At 45.4% G+C, this 22,771-nt stretch overlaps 1 protein-coding gene across 1 annotated transcript in view; it reads right to left on the bottom strand.

The window, feature by feature from the left end:
* Nucleotides 1-22,771, bottom strand: part of nup155 (nucleoporin 155) — a 242,618-nt gene that overhangs the window by 61,850 nt on the left and 157,997 nt on the right. The window contains exons 22-27 of the mRNA XM_080189562.1: nt 22,087-22,278; nt 13,970-14,108; nt 13,704-13,839; nt 13,227-13,380; nt 10,212-10,316; nt 6,850-7,004 (exon numbers count right to left, since the gene is read on the bottom strand). Of these exons, the coding sequence (XP_080045688.1) occupies nt 6,850-7,004; nt 10,212-10,316; nt 13,227-13,380; nt 13,704-13,839; nt 13,970-14,108; nt 22,087-22,278 (881 nt within the window). The remainder of the gene's footprint in view (nt 1-6,849; nt 7,005-10,211; nt 10,317-13,226; nt 13,381-13,703; nt 13,840-13,969; nt 14,109-22,086; nt 22,279-22,771) is intronic.

The raw sequence follows: 22,771 nt of genomic DNA, 5'->3' as shown, positions 1-22,771 counted from the left end.
TAGGGATAACCCTGGGAATTATAGGCCTGTGAGTTTGACGTCAGTGGTAGGGAAGTTAATGGAAAAAATACTTAGGGGTAGGATGTATGAGCATTTGGAGCGTTGCAATCTGATTAGGGATACGCAACATGGCTTTGTTAGAGGGAGGTCTTGCCTTACGAATCTGGTGGAATTCTTTGAGGAGGTGACAAAAACGGTTGACGATGGGAGAGCCGTTGATGTCATCTATATGGATTTCAGTAAGGCGTTTGACAAAGTCCCTCACGGTAGGCTGGTAGAAAAGGTTAAGGCGCATGGGATACGAGGCCAGGTAGCTAGGTGGATTGAGAACTGGTTGGGAAATAGGAGACAGAGGGTAGTTGTGGAGGGTACCTTGTCGGGCTGGAGGCCAGTGACCAGTGGTGTGCCGCAGGGCTCGGTACTGGGACCTCTCCTCTTTGTAGTCTACATAAATGACTTAGAAGAGGGAGTAGGTGGTGTGATCAGCAAGTTTGCTGATGACACCAAGATGGCAGGGTTGGCGGGTACGGAACTGGATTGTCAGGTGATACAACAGGATATAGATAGGTTGGTGCAGTGGGCAGATAGGTGGCAGATGGCATTTAATCCTGACAAATGCGAGGTGATGCATTTTGGAAGGAATAATGCAGAGAGGAGCTATGTGATAAAAGGTAGGCCGATTAGGAGTATAGACGTACAGAGAGACCTGGGAGTGCAGGTTCACAAATCCATGAAGGTTGCGTCACAAGTGGAGAACGTTGTTAGGAAGGCTTATGGGATGTTAGCCTTTATAGGAAGGGGCTTAGAGTATAAAAGCTGCCGTCTAATGCTTCAGTTATACAGAACGTTGGTTAGACCGCATTTGGAGTACTGCGTCCAGTTCTGGTCACCTTATTACCGGAAGGACGTGGAGTCTCTGGAAAGGGTGCAGAGGAGGTTTACCAGGATGTTGCCTGGCATGGGGGGACTGGGTTACGAGGAGAGACTGAAGAGACTGGGGCTATTCTCCTTGGAAAGAAGGAGATTGAGAGGGGACATGATAGAGGTATGTAAGATACTGAAGGGAATAGATAGAGTTAATAGTGAGAGACTGCTCCCTAGACTGGGTACGAACACAAGAGGTCATCACTTAAGGGTGAGGGGGGGGGAGGTATAATTTGGAGGTAAGAGGAAGGTTCTTTACACAGAGAGTTGTGGGGGTCTGGAATGCGCTACCGAGTAGGGTGGTGGAGGCAGGAACGTTGGACTCGTTTAAGATGCAGTTAGATAGGCACATGAGTGAAAAGAGAATGGAGGGATATGGTAGGGGCTATTAAATAGGGTTAAACCTCGGGAGACACCGGAAGGGCAGGCTGTATGATTAATATTTTTTGTCTTTATTCCACAGGTGGAGGTCCACCTCGTGTCAAGCGAGGGGCATGCACACGGCGGGTCGTGCGTGGGCTGCTCTTGGAAGTCCAGGAGTGGCCTAGTACTTCAAGTCGGTGTGTGTGCTTGATCCTGGACCGATAGACGGGCGCCGCAACAGCTCAGTGACTAGCACTGCTAGCTGTGCAGATACATGGATTTGGGCCTGTGTCTGTGGGAGTTTGCGCATTCTCCCTGTGGTTGCGTGGGTTTCCTCCGGGCGCTCCGGTTTCCTCCCACACCCCAAAGATGTGCTCTTAGGCTAATTGGTTTCCACCAAATTGACACTATTCTCCCCTGAATCTGACTGAGTAGGGTCCCATTCGTAGACATGCAGGGTAGAATAGGTGTAGGGCGATGCGGCGGCGCGGGCTCGTTGGGCCGAAGGGCCTGTTTCCCGTGCTGGGTTGTTCTTTGTTCTTTGTAATTCACTTTGGTAGGAATAACAGATGTGTTGAGTATAGGGCTAACGGGAGGACTTTGAATAGTGTGGATGAACAGAGGGATCTAGGTGTATGTGTACATAGATCCCTGAAAGTTGGGAATCAAGTAGATAAGGTTGTTAAGAAGGCATACGGTGTCTTGGCGTTCATTGGTAGGGGGATTGAATTTAGGAGTCGCAGCGTCATGTTGCAACTGTACACAACTCTGGTGCGGCCGCACTTGGAGTACTGTGTGCAGTTCTGGTCCCCACATTACAGGAAGGATGTGGAGGCTTTGGAGAGGGTGCAGAGGAGGTTTACCAGGATGTTGCCTGGTATGGAGGGGAGGTCCTATGAGGAGAGACTGAGGGATTTGGGGTTGTTTTCGCTGGAAAGAAGGCGGCTAAGAGGGGATCTTATTGAAACATATAAGATGATTAGAGGTTTAGATAGGGTGGACAGTGATAGCCTTTTTCCTCGGATGGAGAAAGCTAGCACGAGGGGGCATGGCTTTAAATTAAGGGGGGGTAGTTATAGGACGGATGTCAGGGGTAGGTTCTTTACCCAGAGGGTGGTGAGGGATTGGAATGCCCTGCCTGCTGCGGTTGTAAATGCGCCTAGTTTGGGGGCATTTAAGAGATCCGTGGATAGGTTTATGGACGAAAAGGGATTGGTTTAGGTTAGTGGGTCATTGTTTTTTAACTGGTTGGCGCAACATCGTGGGCCGAAGGGCCTGTTCTGCACTGTAATGTTCTATGTTCTATAATTATCGCCGTTCCATTCCTGCACGCATCATTTATTTGTGTGTTTATAGCCTACCCCACCTCCAGGTCATTATTTGGGGGCCTACAGACCTCACCCACCAGCGTCTTCCTCCCCTTGCTGTTCCTTATCTCCACCCACAATCTCCTTATCTGGGATTGCAACGGTATCTTGATCAATTGGGCCAGTGAGCTGACGAATGGCAGATGGAGTTGAATTTAGAATTATACGAGGTGATGCATTTTGATCAGTCAAACCAGGGCAGGACTTAGTTAATAATAGTAGGGCATTGGGGAGAGTTATAATTTTTCACGCAGAGGGTTGTGAATGTCTGGAACAAGCTGGCAGAGGTAGTAGTAGAGGCATGTATAATTTTGTTTTTTAAAAAGTATTTAGACAGTTACATGGGTATGGAGGGATATGGGCCAAATGCGGGCAATTGGAATTAGCTTAGGGGTTTTAAAAAAAGGGCAGCATGGACAAGTTGGACTGAAGAGCCTGTTTCCATGCTGTAAACCTCTTGACCATGAGTCTCTGACTACTTGTTCGAGATTGCCCCATAAAAGAGGGAACATTTGGCTGACATTTACTTTATCAATAAAGAACACAAAACAAAGTCTGAGCCAACAGATGCCTCTCTAATCGAATATTTTCTTGCCTCCACCTGGTCCATATCCCTCTATTCCCTGCCTATTCAGATGCCTCTTGAATGTTGTTATAGAATCTGCTTCCACCACTTCCTCTGGCAGTGCGTTCCAGGCATTCACCACGGTCTGTGTGAAAAGCTTGTTTCTTACATCTCTTTTAAACTTTCCCCCTCTCACTCTCATCCAATGCCCCCGAATAATTAGGCCCTTCAACCCTGGAAAAAAGATTGACTATCCACTCTATCCAAGCCTGTCATTATCTTGTAAACCTCTATCAGGTCCCCCCTCATCCTGAGACGCTCCAATGAAAACAATCCAAGTTTGTTCAACCTTTCTTCATAGGCCATATCCTCCAAACCAGGCAACATCCTGGTAAATCTCTTCTGCACCCTTTCCAATGCATCAACATCCTTCCGGTAGCATAGCGCACAAAATTGTTCACAACACTCCAAATGTGGCCCAACCAAAGTCTTCTACAGCTGCAATATGATTTTCCAATTCCTGTACTCAACACCCTGACCGATGAAGGCCAGCATGCCATACGCCTTCTTGATCACCTTGTCTACCTGAGTTGCCACCTTCAGGGAATGGGATCTGTACACCTTGATCCCTCTGTATGCCAGTATTTCTAAGGGCTCTACCATTTACGATATACTTTTCTCCTGCAGTAGATCTTACAAATCACATCACTTCATGACAGAATCTTTTATCAAGATGGACAGTGAAGTAGTTGATTTAGAGACTAGGATGCTGAATCTTAATAAAAGAAACTAAGAAGCTATGAGATGTGATTTGGTCTTGATTACTTAAATGGGTGACAGTGGAAAGGCAATGGCAAACCTTCAAGGAACGCATGGGAGAACTCCAGCAACTATTTATTTCTGTCTGGCACAAAAGCAAAATGGGTAAGAGGGCCAATTCATGGCTTACAAAGGAAATTAGAGACAGTATCCGATCCAAGGAGGAAGAATACAGATTGGGCAAGAAAAATAATGGTCTAACAATTGGGAGCAGTTTAGAATTCAGCAAAGGACCAAGGAGGGGATTGATTATGAAGGGGAAACTACAGTCCGAAAGTAAGCCTGCAGTGAACGTGAAGACTGTTTCTATAGATATGTGGAGAGAAAGAGGTTGGTGTCCCCTACGGACAGAAATGTGGGAAGTGTATAATAGGAGACAAAGAAATGGCCGAGCAACTGAATACATACTTGGGTTCTGTCTTCACAAAAGAGAACACAAATCAAATGCCAGAAATGTTGGGTATTACAAGATTTAGTGAGAAGGAGGAACTGAGAGAGATCAATATTAGTAGAGAAATGCTGCTGGGAAAATTGATGGGATCTGAAGGTGGATAAATCCCCAGGGCCTGATAATCTACATCCCACAGTACTTAGGGAAGTGGCTCTACAAATAGTGGATGCATTGGTGGTCATCTTTGTAGCTTCTTGTGGTCTTGGACAGAGCAAGGGCTATATCAACAATGATATAATCAGAAAGCATGCTTTCTATGGTGCATCTGTAAAAATTCGAGAGAGTGATGGCGGAAATACCTGTGATGACATTAGCCAGGCTAATGAGGTTGGCTTGCTAGAGTATGAACTACTTGATGGGTCCTTGCCTTCCGTGGCCGCTGGGCACCACAGGGGCAGGGGTGTATTATCGACCCCGACAATCACCTTTTGATTTAACGTTTTAAGTTTCCTTTCTACTTTGTTCGGGCAGTTCGCCTTCCTTTTGGGGAGCTGTCCCTTTTAATTTGTCCTTAAATTAGTTTGAGTCCATTTATTTGGTTGGTATCTAAAAGTAGTATCTTATGAGTCCTAACTGATTGTTAAATCAGGGAGCCTGATGCTTCCTATTTAAAGCAGGTGTGTCAGACTCCCAGCTGCCTTCAGCAGGGAGCAACTGGGGAGCTGGCTGTGTACAGATGTATGGTGTAAATAAAGCAAGTTGGTGACAGGACGTTTCACCTCCGTGGAATTATTACAAGGCCCAATTTCCTTAGTCTCCTGAGAAAATAGAAGCATTTATAACTTTTCTTAACTACAACATCACTGTGGAATCCAGCAGATTGTTGGTGATCTGAATACCTAGAAACTCGAAGCTCTCAACCATCTCAATTTCATCACCATTGACGTTCTACATTTCTATGTGACTGCTTTAGTTCCGTCATCACGGAGGAAGACATAAATAACTTCCCAAAAACGCTAAGGAATCGAGGGTTTCATGAGAAGAGGAGTTGAAGGAAATTTGGGTTTTTTTATTCGTTTACGGGATGTGGGTGTCACTGGCTGGGCCAGCATTTATTACCTATTCCTAACTTGATCGAGGTTTATAAGATGATGAGGGGGATTGATAGAGTGCATGTGCAGAGACTGTTTCCTCAGGTGGATGTAGCTGTTACTAGGGGGCATAACTATAAGGTTCATGGTGGGAGATATAGGAGGGATGTCCGAGGTAGATTCTTTACTCAGAGAGTGGTTGGGGTGTGGAATGCATTGCCTGCTGTGATAGTGGAGTCGGACACTTTAGGAACTTTCAAGCGGTTATTGGATAAGCACATGGAGCACTCCAGAATGATAGGGAGTGGGACAGCTTGATCTTGGGATTGGACATAGCTCCGCACAACATTGAGGGCTGAAGGGCCTGTCCAGTGCTGTAATGTTCTATGTTTCTAACGGAGGGGGTATTTAAGAGTCAACCACGTTGCTGTGGATTTGGAGTCACATGTAGTCCAGACAGGGTAAGGATGCTAGATTTCCTTCCTTAAATGACATTAGTGAGCCAGATGGGTTTTTACAACAATTGACAATAGTTTCATGGTCATTATTAGACTTTTAATTCCAGATGTTCGTTGAATTCAAATTCCACCATCTGCCATTGGTTACTAAAGGTATTAGCCATGGAAATAATGAATGTGTTGATTGTCATCTTTCAAAATTCAGTACATTCTGCAACAGTTTATCAGGTATTAAATGGAACTTCACTATTTAAAAAAGGAGGGAGAAAACAGTAATACAGACCAGTGAGGCTAATGGCAGGATTGTTAGATGGCGAGAGATCGGGTCAACTAGGCCTGTAATCACTCGAGTTTCAAACAATGAGAGGGGTCCTCATTGAAAGATTTCTAGATTATAAAGGCATCAAGGGGCATGTGGAGGGCATGGAGTATGTTGTTGAGATACAGGATCAGTCATGATATTGAATGGCAGGACTGATTTGTGGGGCCAAGTGTCTGACTCATGCTCTAATTTTGTATGTTTTTGACGAGGACAAGGGCAGAAGCCATCACCATCTTTAAGTTTCCCTCCAAGTTTTTACTACCCTGACTTGGAACACTGCTGTTCAGCTGTCAATGAATCAAAATACTGGAACCCCTGACAGCATGATGGATACATCTACACAAGACTAATTTAAGATGACAGCTCAACACAAAGGCAATTACGGATCCGTAAAAAATACTTATCTTGCCAGTGACATTTATCTTGCACGACCAAATTAAAAAGAGTACAGCTACACAGTAAGGGACCCTTACCTTGAATAAACAATGACTTTGTACAGTTTCAGTTTGAGAGCGTTACCCAAACAGGGTCAGTACCCAGAGTCCTTACCTGTGCATGTCTGCAAGGCGAGCCAGGATTCTCGCGGCATTGCTAAAATTCCGGTTTTTCTCATAGTATCTCCAAAGCAAGTCCATGTAACGAACCTTGTTCTGATCCTGTTTCGCCATCCGGACCAAATATGGCTCAAGAAAAGGAGAATTTACCTGCGGAGAAACATCGAGTATTGACAAAGCCAGCACACACAGTAATCCCTTCCATCCCGCCACACCCAGGTCGTCAACCATCTGCCTCTGGCAATCCTGTTACACATACACGGCTCTTTTCTCAATTACATGAATTCTGAGGAGACCTTTCATAGCCACTCAACTGATGGAGGAGGAGCACTCAAAGCTCATGATAAACCTGTTGGATGTTAACCTGATGTTGTGAGACTTCTTACTGTGCCCATTCCAGTCCAACGCTGGCATCTCCACGTCATCCCTTTCATTTAGGCAGGAAGTTGTGATTTGAAGTATATTGTGTGAAAAGATGGTGAAGCAGATTCAATCGCAAAGATATGGCACAGACATGATGAGCTGATGGCATTCTTCTGTGGGAGGCAATGGCCCAGTAGTATTACCATTAGACTAGTAATCCAGAAACTCAGCAAATGTTCTGGGGACCCAGGTTCAAATCTTGCCACAGCAGGTGGTGGAATTTGCTTTCATAAAAAAAAATCTGCAATTAAGAATCTACTGTTGACTCTGAAATCATTGTCAATTGTTGGAAAAACCCGTCTGGTTCACTAATGTCCTTCAGGGAGGAAATTTGCTGTCCTTATCGGGTTTCGCCCATGTGTGACTCCAGACCCACAGCAATGTGGTTGACTCTTACCGCCGAGCAAGCCACTCAGTTTCAAGGGCAATGCAGGTTGGACAATAAATGCTGGCCTAGCCAGCAATGTCTTGGTCCTATGAATTAATAAAAAAACTCTAGGTTAAGATATGTAAAAATAAGAGGCTGATTTCTTCCAAATGTACAAGTCCTCTGCAGATTGAGCACCCAGACAGATGGGAAAGGGGCAATTCAGATTCTGAATATCAAAGTGTAAAAAATTCAAATCAAAGGAAAAAGTGCATGTTGGTCCCTTGGAACATCCAAAGATGTGCAGGTTAAATTGATTGATTAGTAAGTTTGCGGATGACACAATGGTTGGTGGAATTGCTGATAGCAATGAGGACTGTTGGAGGATAAGGCAGGATATAGATCAGTTGGAGACTTGCGCGGAGAGATGGCAGATAGAGTTTCATCATGACAAATGTGAGGTAATGTATTTTGGAGGGTCTAAAACAGATGGAAAATATACAGTAAATGGCAGAACTCTTTAGAGTATTGCTAGGTAGAGGGATCTGGGTGTACAGGTACATGTGTCACTGAAAGTAGCAACAGAAGTGGAGGAGGTAGTCAAGAAGTCATATGGCATGCTTGTCTTTATCGGCCAGGGCACTGAGTTTAAAAATTGGCAAATCATGCTGCAGCTTTATAGAACCTTAGTTAGGCTGCACCTGGAACAGAGTGTTCAATCCTGGTCGCCACACTACCAGAAGGACGTGGAGGCTTCGGAGAAGGTACAGAAAAGATTTACCAGGTGGCTGTCTGGTATGGAGGGCGTTAGCTATGAGAGGTTGGAGAAACTTGGTTTGTTCTCACTGGAACAATGGCGGTTAAGGGGATGACCTGATAGAAGTCTAAAGATTATGGGGGGCATGGACAGAATGGATAGTCAGAAGCTTTTTCCCCCAGAGTCGAAGAGTCAATTACTAGGGGGCACAGGTTTAAGGTGTGAGGGGCAATGTTTAAAGGAAATGTACGAGGCAAATTTGTTTTGTTTTACAGAGGGTGCTGGGTGCCTGGAATTCGCTGCCAGGGAAGGTAGTGGAAGTGGATACAATAGTGACTTTTAAGGGGTGTCCTGACAAATACATGAATAAGATGGGAATAGAAGGATATGGTCCCAGGAAGGGTAGGGGGTTTTAGTTGAGTAGGGCCATATGGTTGGTATAGGCTCGGAGGGCAGAAGGGCCTGTTCCTGTGCTGTAATTTTTTTTGTTCTTTACAGGCCAATTAGTTTAAAATCTGTCACTGGGGTATTGTTGGAATATATTATAAAGGAAGTAATAATAGGACACGAAGAAAGTCAAAAATGCAATCCATCAGAGTCAGCATGCTTTATCGAGTGTAAATCATGTTTGACTAATTTGCTTTAGTTCTTCAAATATGTAAGAAGCAAAGTGGATAATGGAGATACTGTAGATGTTGCCACTTATAGGAAACTGTGGGCACGCACACCCAGATTGCTCTGTATGTTAATGTTCTTGAGGGTTCTGCCATTTACAGTATAATTCACACCTAAATTTGAATCATCCAAAATGTATCACCTCACATTTGTCCGGATTAAGCTCTATCTCCCATTTCTGTGCCCAAGTCTCCAGTCTATCTATATTTTGTTGCATCCTCTGACAATCCTAGCACCAGTCTGCCATGTGGAACCTTGTCAAACTTCTTACTAAAGTCCATATAAACAACATCCACAGCCCTCCCCTCAAGAATTATCTTTGTTACCTCTTCAAAAACTCAATCATGTTGGTGAGACATGACCTTCCCCATACAAAACCATGTGCCTGTCACTAAGCAGTCCATTTTCTTCCAAATGTGCATATATCCTGTCCCTAAGCATCTTCTCCAAAAGCTTCCCCACCAGGGTCACTGGTTTATAATTTCCTGAATTATCTCCACTTCCATTCTTAAACAAGGGAATAACATTGGCTATTCTCTAGCCTTCTGGAACCTCGCTTGTGGTCAAAGAGGATGTGAACATATGTTAACTCCCCAGCTATTTCTCCCCTTACCACTCACAGTAACCTGGAATAGATTCCATCAGGCTCCAGGGATGTGTCTACCTTAACGCAATTTAGGACACTCAATGCTTCCTCCTTCAATATATTGACATTCTCTAGAAATTCACACATCTATCGCTGACCTCAACATCTGTTATGTCCTCCTCATTGGAGAATACCAGTACAAAGTACTCATGCAAGGTCTCACTCACTTCCTATGGCTCCATACATAACTCTCCTCTCTTGTCCTCAAGTGGGCCTACTCTTTCTCTTGCTACTCTCTTGCTCCTAATATATGCTTAAAAAGCATTGGGATTCTCCTTGACCCTGTTTGCTAAAGGCATTTCATGGCCCTTTCTAGCCCTCCTAATTCTGCAATTTGCATATTCTTCAATCTTCTCAATCAGTCCCCCATATCAACCCTTGTCAAATCTTTGCTAAAATCCATATAAACTACAGCAGTTAAGCTATTAACAAGCAGCTGAAAGCTATATTGTGGGCACAGGCCGTAACTACTTAATCTTAGTTTCTTACCTCCAGCAGCTTGTCCATCAAATCAGCCTGGATCAGCCAATTAAATAGAGCAATATTGAACAGTTCGTCTGTTGACCTCTGAGCAAGTTTCAACATTTGTTCAAACTAGGGAAAAGTGAAAAGAATTAAAGCAATATCCAAATCATATACCCAGACGCTCTTACATACAGATAAACAAAATGCCTAACACTTTATTTTTATTCATTTGTTGGACATGAGCATTGCAGGCTGGCCAGCATTTATTGCCCATCCCAAGGTGCCCCTTGACAAGGTGGTGGTGAGCTGCCTTCTTGAATCGCTGCAGTCCATGTGATGTGGGTTAACTCACAAGGCCGTGAGGAAGAGAATTGCAGGTTTCTGACCCAGTGACTGCAAAGGAAACGCAATATATTTCCAAGTCAGGATGGTGAGTGGCTTGGAGGGGAACTTCCAGGACGTGGTGTTCCCCATGTACCTGCTGCCCTTGTCCCTCCAGATGGAAGTGTTCGTGGGTTTGGAAAGTGCTGTCTAAAAATCTTTGGTGAATTGCTGCAGTGCATCTTGTAGATAGTACACACTGCTGCTACTGAGCATCAGTGGTGGAGGGAGTGGATGTTTGTAGATGTGGTGCCAATCAAGTGGGCTACTCTCTCAGCATGGTGTCAAGCTTCTTGAGTGTTGTTGGAGCTGCACCCATCCAATCAAGTTTTTTTTTTTCCCTGACTTGTGCCTTGTAGATAGTGGACAGGGTTTTGGGATTCAGGAGGTGAGTTATTCACCGCAGTGTTCCTAGCCTCTGACCTGTTCATACAGCCACTGTGTTTATGTAGTGAGTCCATTTGAGTTTCTGATCAATGGTAACCCCATGGATGTTGACAGCGGGGGATTCAGTGATGGTTACACCATTGAATGTCATGGGGCAGTGGTTAGCGTGTCTCTTATTGGTAATGGTCATTGCCTGCCATTCGTGTGGCACGAATGTTACCCGCCACTTGTTAGCCTTAGCCTGGGTATTGACCAGATCTTGTTGCATTTGAACATGCATTGCTTCAGTAACTGAGGAGTCATGAGTTATGCTGAACATTGTGCAATCATCAACGAACATCTCCACTTCTGACCTTATGATATAGAGCAGGTCATTGATGAAGCAGCTGAAGATGAAGGCACCCAGGTTGATAAGATTGTTGAGAAGGCATATGATGTGTTAGCTTTTATTGGTAGAGGGATTGAATTCCGGAGCCGAGAGATCATGTTGCAATTGTACAAAGCTCTGGTGCGGCCGCACTTGGAGTATTGCATACAGTCCTGGTCGCCGCATTATAAGAAAGATGTGGAGGCATTGGAAAGGGTGCAGAGGAGGTTTACCAAGATGTTGCCTGGTATGGTGGGAAGGTCTTAGGAGGAAAGGCTGAGGGACTTGAGGTTATTTTCATTAGAGAGAAGATGATTAAGAGGTGACCTAATTGAGGCACACAAGATGATCAGAGGGTTAGATAGGGTGGACAGTGAGAGTCTTTTATCTCGGATGGTGATGGCGAACACAAGGGGACACAGCTTTAAATTGAGGGGTGATAATTATAGGACGGATGTCAGAGGTAGGTTCTTTACTCAGAGGGTAGTATGGGCGTGGAATGCCCTGCCTGCAGCAGTTGTGGACTCGCCAACTTTAAGGGCATTCAAATGGTCAGTGGATAGGCATATGGATAACGTTGGAATAGTTTAAGTTAGAGGGTCATTAGATTGGTTCCACTGGTCGGCGCAACATCGAGGGCCGAAGGGCCTGTACTGCACTGTAATGTTCTATGATTGGACCTTGGACCACAACCCTAAGAGACTCCTGTCCTGGAACTTAAACTAACATGCACACCCATCCTTCACCCAAACCCATGTATATAACAATCTCAACACACACCGATATAAAACACCAAGAGTAAGCAACATTAGAGCTTATGGGACTGGGGGCAAAATACTGGCATGGAATAAGGATTGGTTAAGTGACCGAAATCAAAGTGGAAGGAAAAATGGATCATTCTCAGATTGGCAAGCTGCACTGGGGAATAGCAAACATAATATGATAGCATTCTTCATTAAGATGGGATGTGAGGAGTCAAGTCCTCAACTGGGATCCTGAATCTAAGTAAAAGGAACTTGAGGGTAAGAGGTGCGAATTGGCAAGAATAATTAGGAACCTTAGAACGAACAAAGAAAATTACAGCACAGGAACAGGCCCTTTGGCCCATCAAGCCTGCATTGAAGAGTTTGACAGTAGATAGGCAATGGTTCATGTTTGAAGAACGTGTGCATGAATTAAGAAAGGGAAAATAGAGTATGAAGGTGAGATGGCGGGGGCATAAAAAGTGACTGTAAAAGTTTTACAGACCTGAAGCAGAAAAAGATTCAGAAAAAAGGAATGTAGGCCCTAACAGTCAGAAACAGGAGAATTCAAAATGGAGAACAAAGAAATAGCTGAGGATCTAAATTTGTACTTTGCTTCTATCTTCACAAAGGAAGACATCAATAATGTGCTAGAAGTTCTGAGAGAAACATGTTTTAGCAAGGAGCTGAAGGAAATCAGCATTTGTGGAGAAATGATTTGGAGAAATTGATGGAATTGTAGATTTTAAGAAGAAATTAGATACAGCTCAAGGTTAAAGGGATCAAGGGATAAGGAGGGAAAACGAGAGTCAGGATATTGAATTTGATGACCAGCCATTATCAAAACGAATGGCGGAGTAGGTTCAAAGGGCTGAATGGCCTACCCTTGCTTCTAGTTTCAACATTCAGCCGGATAGTTTAGGTGTAGTTAATGGGGAGCTAGATAAGCATTGGAGGATGCAGGGAATAGAAATTACAGTGTCAGTGTTAAATGAAGGAGGTGGGAGGAGTCTCAAATGAAGCATGAACGCCAGCATGGACTGGTTAGCTCAAATCATCTGTTTCTCGGCTATAAATGCGAGGCAATTCCAAATAATTATGTATACACCATTCCTTGTACATTCGGCAATAGATACACTCAAACTGTATTCAGATACTAACGTGCTGCGATGCCTCCTCATTACTCAACATGTTGGGGTCAGATGACAGAACTGGAGGACCAGGTAGCTTGGGGACGCTAGGAGATTGTGGAGCAGCCTTACTTTGATTCACCAGCTCTTGCAACGTGTCCGATATGCACTTGTAACAACTCAACCTGAAGAACACAACACAAGGGTGAAGATCAGCTAATAAGCAGGAGGTGAATTTAGACAAAGTTCAGGTTTGGGGTCAGGTGGGGCTCAGGTTTGGGTTTGCAATGAGGCAAGTCTTAGACTGGGGTTGGTCAGTGGGTCTGTGCGCTGAGGTTTAGGGTCAGGCTAAACATCAGCCCAAGTTTAGGGTCAAGTGCAGATCAGACATGGGGAAGCTGGGTTTGGGGAGTTGCGGTCACCATCAGGATGACTCGGGGTCAGGCAGGGTACTGACAGTCAATTCTCATCTGAAGTTGAGACCTCTCCACATATGTGGGCTGCTCACCTCTCCTGGAAGGCTTGTTGTCCCACAGGATCCTCCTCTGGCTCACCGTTCTTGTAATAATGAAGTCCCAGGCCCTGTGGATCTGTCTTATCAGCGGCACTGAGGCTCAACTCAGCCACAGCCTCATAATAACGCACTGCAGAGAAAAGGAGGGATAAAGAACCATGAACCAACCTCATCATTACCATGGTGTGCACCCTCACCAAATAACACAAACTTCATCTCTCCTTGGTGCCCACAATCTGTGCAAAGCTTAACACTCCTACCTTGTCTGAACTGTGCACAGACACTGGGAAGGTCGATCTGGTGTCCAATCTCCTGGTACAGACGCAGAGACTCTCTCATGGTCTTCTCCTTCTCGGCCTTGTTCTGAATCTGTCTCGCACACTGCAGCAGCTCATTCGCCTGAAATCACAACAATCAGCAATGGAGAATCAGTGTTAAGGTTATAAGGATCAGTGCAGTCAGCTAATGGTCAGTGTGTGTGGGGGTCAGCCAATGGTCAGTGTGTGTGGGGGGTCAGCCAATGGTCAGTGAGTGTGGGGGTCAGCCAATGGTCAGTGCGTGTGGGGGTCAGCTAATGGTCAGTGTGTGTGGGGGTCAGCCAATGGTCAGTGTGTGTGGGGGTCAGCCAATGGTCAGTGTGTGTGGGGGTCAGCCAATGGTCAGTGTGTGTGGGGGTCAGCCAATGGTCAGTGCGTGTGGGGGGTCAGCCAATGGTCAGTGCGTGTGGGGGTCAGCCAATGGTCAGTGTGTGTGGGGGGTCAGCCAATGGTCAGTGCGTGTGGGGGTCAGCCAATGGTCAGTGCGTGTGGGGGTCAGCCAATGGTCAGTGCGTGTGGGGGTCAGCCAGTGGTCAGTGTGTGTGGGGGTCAGCCAGTGGTCAGTGTGTGTGGGGGTCAGCCAATGGTCAGTGTGTGGGGGGTCAGCCAATGGTCAGTGTGTGTGGGGGTCAGCCAATGGTCAGTGTGTGTGGGGGTCAGCCAATGGTCAGTGTGTGTGGGGGTCAGCCAATGGTCAGTGTGTGTGGGGGTCAGCCAATGGTCAGTGCGTGTGGGGGGTCAGCCAATGGTCAGTGCGTGTGGGGGTCAGCCAATGGTCAGTGCGTGTGGGGGGTCAGCCAATGGTCAGTGTGTGTGGGGGTCAGCCAATGGTCAGTGTGGGGGCCAGCCAATGGTCAGTGTGTGTGGGGGGTCAGCCAATGGTCAGTGAGTGTGGGGGGTCAGCCAGTGGTCAGTGTGTGTGGGGGTCAGCCAATGGTCAGTGAGTGTGGGGGTCAGCCAATGATCAGTGAGTGTGGGTCAGTAAAAGGTCAGTGAATAAAGAACAAAGAACAAAACAGCACAGGAACAGGCCCTTCGGCCCTCCAACCCTGCATCAATCATGTGTTCCTAACTAGACCATCCGTTTGTATCCCTCTATTCCCAGTCTGTTCATGTGGCTTTCCAGATAAGTCTTAAATGATCATCGCGTGTTTGCCTCAACCACCTTGCTTGGTAGCGCATTCCAGGCCCCTACCACATGCGTAAAATACACCCCCCACGTATCTGTATTGAACCTTGCCTCCCTTACCTTGAACTTGTGACCCCTTGTGTTTGTCATTTCTGACCTGGGAAAAAGCTTCCAACTGTTCACCCTATCTATGCCCTTCATAATTTTACGAACTGCCATTAGGTCGCCCCTCAAGGGCAAGGTAGGTGTAGGAAAATGCTTTGTTAAGATGGTGGCGCGGGCTCTTTAGGCCAAAGGGCCTGTTTCCCGTGCTGGGTTATTCTTTGTTCATCCTCCGTCTTTCCAGGGAGAACAACCTTGTTTCCTCAATCTCACCTCATAGCTAACACCCTCCACATCAGGCAACATCCTGGTAAACCTTTTCTGTACTCTTTCCAAAGCCTCCACATCCTTCTGGCAGTGCGGCGACCAGAGCTGGATGCAGTATTCCAAATGTAGCCCAACCAATGTTCTATATAGCTGCAACATCATATGCCAACTCTATGCTTCACCCAATAAAGGCAAGCATGCCAAATGCCTTCTTCACCACCTTTTCCACCTGTGTTGCCACCTTTAAGGATCCCTCTGTGTGTCTATACTCCTGACGGTTCTGCTATTTATTGTATAGCTCCCCCCTGCATTAGATCTACCAAAATGCATCACTTTGCATTTATCTGGACTAAATTCCATCTGCCATTTCTCCACCCAATTTTCCAGCCTATCAATATCCTGCTGTATTCTCTGACAATGTTCATCACTATCCGCAATTCTAGCGCACTTTGTGTCGTCCGTAAATTTACTAATCAGACCAGCTATATCTTCTTCCAAATCATTTATATACATCACAAACAGCAGAGGTTCCAGTACAGAGCCCTGTAGAACACCACTAGTAAAAAATCTGACAACACCAGGTTTAAATCCAACCGATTTATTTGATAGTAAACTCACAAGCTTTCGAGGTTTCCCTCTTCGTCAGGTGGATGGAGTGTTCTGGCCTCAGACTGTTATATGCTCTGTCTGAGGCCAGAACTCTCCATCCACCTGACGAAGAGGGAAACCTCGAAAGCTTGTGAGTTTACTATCAAATTAATAGGTTGGACTTAAACCTGGTGTTGTGAGACTTCTTACTGTGTTTACCCCAGACCAATGCCGGCACACCCACATCATGAACGCCACTAGTCACAGATCTCCAATCAGAAAAAGACCCTTCCACTGATATCCTCTGTCTTCTGTGGCCAAGATGTGGGTATGCCGGCGTTGGACTGGCTTAAACACAGTAAAAAGTCTGACAACACCAGGTTTTAGTCCAACCTATTTATTTGATAATAGACTCACAAGCTTTCGAGGTTTCCCTCATACTGGCCTTCATTAATCGAGGGATTGAGTTTAGGAGTCGGGAGGTAATGTTGCAACTTTATAAGACCCTTGTCAGGCCTCATTTGGAGTACTGTGCGCAGTTCTGGTCGCCTCACTATAGGAAAGACGTAGAAGCTATTGAAAGGGTACAGAGGAGATTTACAAGGATGTTGCCTGGACTGGGAGGCATGCCTTATGAAGTTAGGTTGAGGGAGCTGGGACTCTTTTCCCTGGAGAGACGAAGGTTGAGAGGCGACCTGATAGAAGTTTACAAAATGTTGAGAGGAATAGATAGGGTGGACTCTCAGAGGCTATTTCCCCGGTTTGAAATGGTCGCTACGAGAGGACACAGATTTAAGGTGCGGGGAGGGAGGTTCAGAAGTGATGTTAGGGGTAAGTTTTTCACTCAGAGGGTGGTGAGTGAATGGAATCGGCTGCCGTCAGTGGTGGTGGAGGCGAACTCGCTGGGGTCTTTTAAAAGACTTCTGGATGAGTATATGGGGTTTAATGAGATTGAGGGTTATAGATAGGTCTGTAGGTTGGTAGGTGATGATGTGATCGGCGCAACTTGTGGGCCGAAGGGCCTGTTTGTGCTGTAGTGTTCTATGTTCTATCCTTCCTGTAATGTGGGGACCAGAACTGCACACAGTACTCCAAGTGCGGCCGCACCAGAGTTGTGTACAGTTGCAACATGACGCTGCGACTCCTAAATTCAATCCCCCTACCAATAAACGCCAAGACACCGTATGCCTTCTTAACAACTTGATTCCCAATGGTCAGTGTGTTAATGTGTCAGTGTGTTAATGGTCAGTGTGTGTGAGAGTCAGTTAATGGTCAGTGTGTGTGTGAGTCAGTTAATGGTCAGTGTGTGTGTGAGTCAGTTAATGGTCAGTGTGTGTGTGAGTCAGTTAATGGTCAGTGTGTGTGAGTCAGTTAATGGTCAGTGTGTGTGTGAGTCAGTTAATGGTCAGTGTGTGTGTGAGTCAGTTAATGGTCAGTGTGTGTGTGTGAGTCAGTTAATGGTCAGTGTGTGTGTGAGTCAGTTAATGGTCAGTGTGTGTGTGAGTCAGTTAATGGTCAGTGTGTGTGTGAGTCAGTTAATGGTCAGTGTGTGTGAGAGTCAGTTATTGGTCAATGTGTGTGTGTGAGTCAGTTAATGGTCAGTGTGTGTGTGAGTCAGTTAATGGTCAGTGTGTGTGTGAGTCAGTTAATGGTCAGTGTGTGTGTGAGTCAGTTAATGGTCAGTGTGTGTGAGAGTCAGTTATTGGTCAATGTGTGTGAGTCAGTTAATGGTCAGTGTGTGTGTGAGTCAGTTAGTGGTCTGTGTGTGTGAGAGTCAGTTAATGGTCTGTGTGTGTGGGTCAGTTAATGGTCTGTGTGTGTGAGAGTCAGTTAATGGTCTGTGTGTGTGAGAGTCAGTTAATTGTCAATGTGTGTGAGTCAGTTAATGGTCAGTATGTGTGAGTCAGTTAATGGTCAGTATGTGTGGATCAGTTAATGGTCAATGTGTGTGAGTCAGTTAATTGCCAAGTTGTAGGGAGACGATGTATCCGTAGCTGCAGTTTTTCAGAATAGATTTTCACCCTTTTTACTCTTGATGAAGTGGTGTTAGATTGCAGCACAGTTCTTATGATCAGGGTCATTGTTGATGATGGGTTGGGTCGAGTTCGGGGACGGCGACATTACGTAAGAACGTGAGAAATAGGAGCAGGAGTAGGCCATCTAGCCCTTTGAACCTGCCCTGCCATTCAATAAGATCATGGCTGATCTGAAGTGGATCAGTTCCACTTTCCCGCTTTCTCCCCATAACCCTTAATTCCCTGGTCTGTCAAAAACCTATATACCCATGACTTAAATGTATTTAGCGAGGTAGCCTCCACCTCTTCAACGGGCAGAGAATTCCAGAGATTCACCACCCTTTGAGTGAAGAAGTTCCTCCTCAACTCCGTTCTAAACAGCCCTTCCCTTATTTTGAGGCTGTGCCCTCTAGTTCTGTTTTCCTTTCTAAGCGGGAAAAATCTCTCTACCTCTACCCTATTTATCCCCTTCATTATCTTGCAAGTCTCTACAAGATCCCCCCTCAGCCTTCTAAACTCCAACGAGTACAGGCCCAGTCTATTCAATCTCTCCTTACGGGACAGCGACGTGATGGGACGGGGACGTTATGGGTGGTGTCGGGGACATTACGGGCAGCGTCGGGGACGTTACAGATCGTGTTGAGGATGTTACAGGTCAGGGATCAAAATCCAAAATTCATGCTAGTGGGAACAGCCAGCCTATAAAAGGTAGTAAAGTTCACCACAGTAGATTGGGGGACATATAGTACAGCCAATCCCAGTGCTATCAACACTATTCTAAGTGCAATTAAAGTGACTTGCCCCAGCTAAGTAAATTTAACAGTTAATTACTACTCAACTAGCCTTTCAGATAGGACACCATCTTCAAAAGCACACGCCATTTCTCAACTGAGTATCAGAAATCCAACTTCACAGCATCTTGGAGAAACATCTTGGATGTTATGGGTCGGAGTTGTTCTAGGGGTCAAGGATGTTATGGATCAAGGATAGAGTCATAGAGGTTTACAGCATGGAAACAGGCCCTTCAGCCCAACTTGTCCATGCCTCCCATTTAAAAAAAAACCCTAAACTAATCCCAATTGCTCGCATTTGGCCCAAATCCCTCCATACCCATCGTATCCAAGTAACTATCTAAATGCTTTTTAAAACACAAAATTGTACCCACCTCTACTACTACCTCTGGCAGCTTGTTCCAGACACTCATCACCCTCCGTATGAAAAAATTGCCCCTCTGGACACTTTTATATCTCTCCTCTCTCACCTTAAACCTAAGATCACCCCTCGTTCTCCTACGCTCTAGAGAAAAAATTCCCAGTCTATCCAGCCTCTCCTTATAACCCAATCCATCAAGTCCTGGTAGCATCCCAATAAATCTTTTTTGCACTCTTTTCTAGTTTAATAATATCCTTTCTATAATAGGGTGACCAGAACTGCACACCATATTCCAAATGTGGCCTTACCAATAGAACACAGAACATAGAACATTACAGCGCAGTACACGCCCTTCGGCCCTCGATGTTGCGCCGACCAGAGGAACCAATCTAATGACCCTCTAACCTAAACCATTCCAATATTATCCATATGCCTATCCACTGACCATTTGAACGCCCTTAAAGTTGGCGAGTCCACAACTGCTGCAGGCAGGGCATTCCACACCCATACTACCCTCTGAGTAAAGAACCTACCTCTGACATCCGTCCTATAATTACCACCCCTCAATTTAAAGCTATGTCCCCTCGTGTTCGCTATCAATGTCTTCTACAACTTCAATAAGACATTCCAACGGCTGTATTCAATGTTCTGACCGATGAAACCAAGCTTGCCGTATGTCTTCTTCACCACTCTGTCCACCTGTGACTCCACTTTCATGGAGCTATGAACATATACCTCTAGATCTCTTTGTTCTGTAACTCTCCCCAACACCCTACCATTAACTGAGTAAGTCCTGTCCTAGTTCAATCTATCAAAATGCATCACCTTGCATTTGTCTAAATTAGAACATAGAACACTACAGCACAAACAGGCCCTTTGGCCCACGAGTTGCGCCGATCACATCAACACCTACCAGTCTATAGACCTATCTATAACCCCCAATCCCATAAAACCCCATATACTCATCCAGAAGTCTTTTAAAAGACCCCAGCGAGTTCGCCTCCACCACCACTGACATTAAACTCCATCTGCCATTCATCAGCCCACTGGCCCAATTGATCAAGATCCCATTGCAACTGGAGATAACTTTCTTCACTGTCCACTATGCCACCAATCTTAGACTCCTCTGCAAACTTACTAACCATGCCTCCTATATTCTCATTCAAATCATTAATATAAATGACAAATAACAGTGGGCCCAGCACTGATCCCTGAGGCACACCGCTGGTCACAGGCCTCCAGTTTGAAAAACAATTCTCTACAATCACCTTCTGGCTTCTGTCAGGAAAAAGTCTGACAACACCAGGTTTTAGTCCAACCGATTTATTTGATAGTAAACTCACAAGCTTTCGGGTTAGTCCCTTCGTCAGGTGAATGGAGCCCATTCACCTGACGAAGGGACTAACCCGAAAGCTTGTGAGTTTACTATCAAATAAATCGGTTGGACTAAAACCTGGTGTTGTCGGACTTTTTACTGTGTTTACCCCAGTCCAACGCCGGCATATCCACATTCTGTCAAGAAGCCAATTTTATATCCATTTAGATACCTCATCCTGGATCCCATGAGATTTAACCTTATGCAACAACCTACCATGTGGTAACTTGTCAAAGACCTTGCTAAAGTCCATGTAGACAACATCAACTGCACTGCCCTCATCTACCTTCTTGGTTACTCCTTCAAAAAACTCAATCAAATTTGAGAGACATGATTTTCCACTCACAAAACCATGCTGACTGTCCCTAATCAGTCCTTGTGTCTCTAAATGCCTGTAGATCCTGTCTCTCAAAATATCTTCCAACAACTTACCCACCACAGATGTGAGGCTCACTGGCCTGTAGTTCCCAGGCTCATCCCTGCAGCCCTTTTTAAACAAAGGCACAACATTCGCCATTCTCCAATCTTCAGGCACCTCACCCTTGGCTATTGATGATTCAAATATCTCAGCTAGGGGACCTGCAATTTCCTCCCTAGGGACCCGCAATTTCCTCCCTAGGGTCCCACAATGCCCTGGGATACACTTCATCAGGTCCTGGGGATTTATTTACCTTGATGCACTTTAAGACTTCCAGCATCTCCTTCTCTGGATGATGTACACTCCTCAAGACATCGCTATTTATTTCCCCAAGTTCCCTAACTTCCATGCTTTTCTCAAGTGAACATTGATGAGAAATATTTATTTAGGATCTCACCCATCTCTTGTGGATCCGCACATAGGTGACCTTGTTGACCCTTAAGAGGCCCTATTCTCTCCCTTGTTACTCTTTTTGCCCTTTATATACTTATCGAAGCTCTTTGGATTTTCCTCTGCCGTATCTGCCAAAACAATCTCGTATCCCCTTTTTGCCCTCCTAATTTCTCTTAACTTGACTCCTACACCCCCTATACTCTTCAAGGGATTCACCTGATCCCAGCTGCCTATGCACGTCATGTGCCTCTTTATTCTTCTTGACCAGGTTCTTAATATCCTGAGTCATCCAGGATTCCCTACTTCTGCCAGCCTTGCCCTTCACTCGAAGAGAAATGTGTTTACCCTGTACCCTGGTTAACACACTTTTGAATGCATGCCACTTACCAGACATCCCTTTGCCTTCCCACAGACTCCCCCAATTAACTTTTGGAAGTTCCCTACCTGATACCATCAAAATTGGCCTCGTCCCAATTTAGAATTTTAATTTTGTTATGGGTCAGGGGTGTTATAAGTTGGGTGTATTCTGTGATCAAGAGCACCAACACTGAAATAAAGGAATTAGGTTGACTCATGTTCAAACTGAGCTCATGGCCTCTGGTTCCTGAGCCCAGCCCTTACCTTGGAACACACTGCGTCATCATTGCTGTACAGCAGGGGACACGTATCTCTCAGATGGTTACTGATGGCATCGACCGAGGCGTTATCCCCAATGTAACGGTTGATAAGTGAGGTAATGAGTGCCCCACACAACTCCTTCCCCCGGATAACCAAGTCCCGGAATGGTGTTGATTTCAATTGTTCCTGGAGCTCCTGCAGAAAATCCAAGCACAGACTCACCAAAGCAGCTCAGAAACCAGAGTGCAGCTTATCCACTGAGAGTTTAATATACTACATCAAGTGTTTCATGCCAAGATTAAATATTATAAAGTTGAAACAAAACACAAAGGTATGGGAGAGACAGAGTTAGATATCACACAGAACTAGTTAGGATCACATAAAACAGAGAGTGTATCTGTAAAGGCACATGTCAACATGCACACGATTCATCAGGTTAACATAAGAACAAACAGCTGGAGTAGGCCATTCGATCCTTCGAGCCTGCTCTGCCATTCATTGTGATGATGGCGTATCATCAAATTCAATGTTGTGATCCCCCTCTTCTCCTCACCTCAGTTCCAAAATGTTTACCCCTAATGCTCAACCATGACCCCGAGTTCTGGATTCCCCCACCATTGGGAGCATTCTTTCTGAATCAAACCTGTCTAATCCTGTTAGAACTTCACAAGGTTTTATGAGCTCCCTT

The sequence above is a fragment of the Carcharhinus amblyrhynchos genome, chromosome 5 (genome assembly GCF_965287045.1).
Source record: "Carcharhinus amblyrhynchos chromosome 5, sCarAmb.v2.hapA, whole genome shotgun sequence".
NCBI lineage: Eukaryota > Metazoa > Chordata > Chondrichthyes > Carcharhiniformes > Carcharhinidae > Carcharhinus > Carcharhinus amblyrhynchos.
This window is presented reverse-complemented; position numbering and strand designations above follow the sequence as displayed.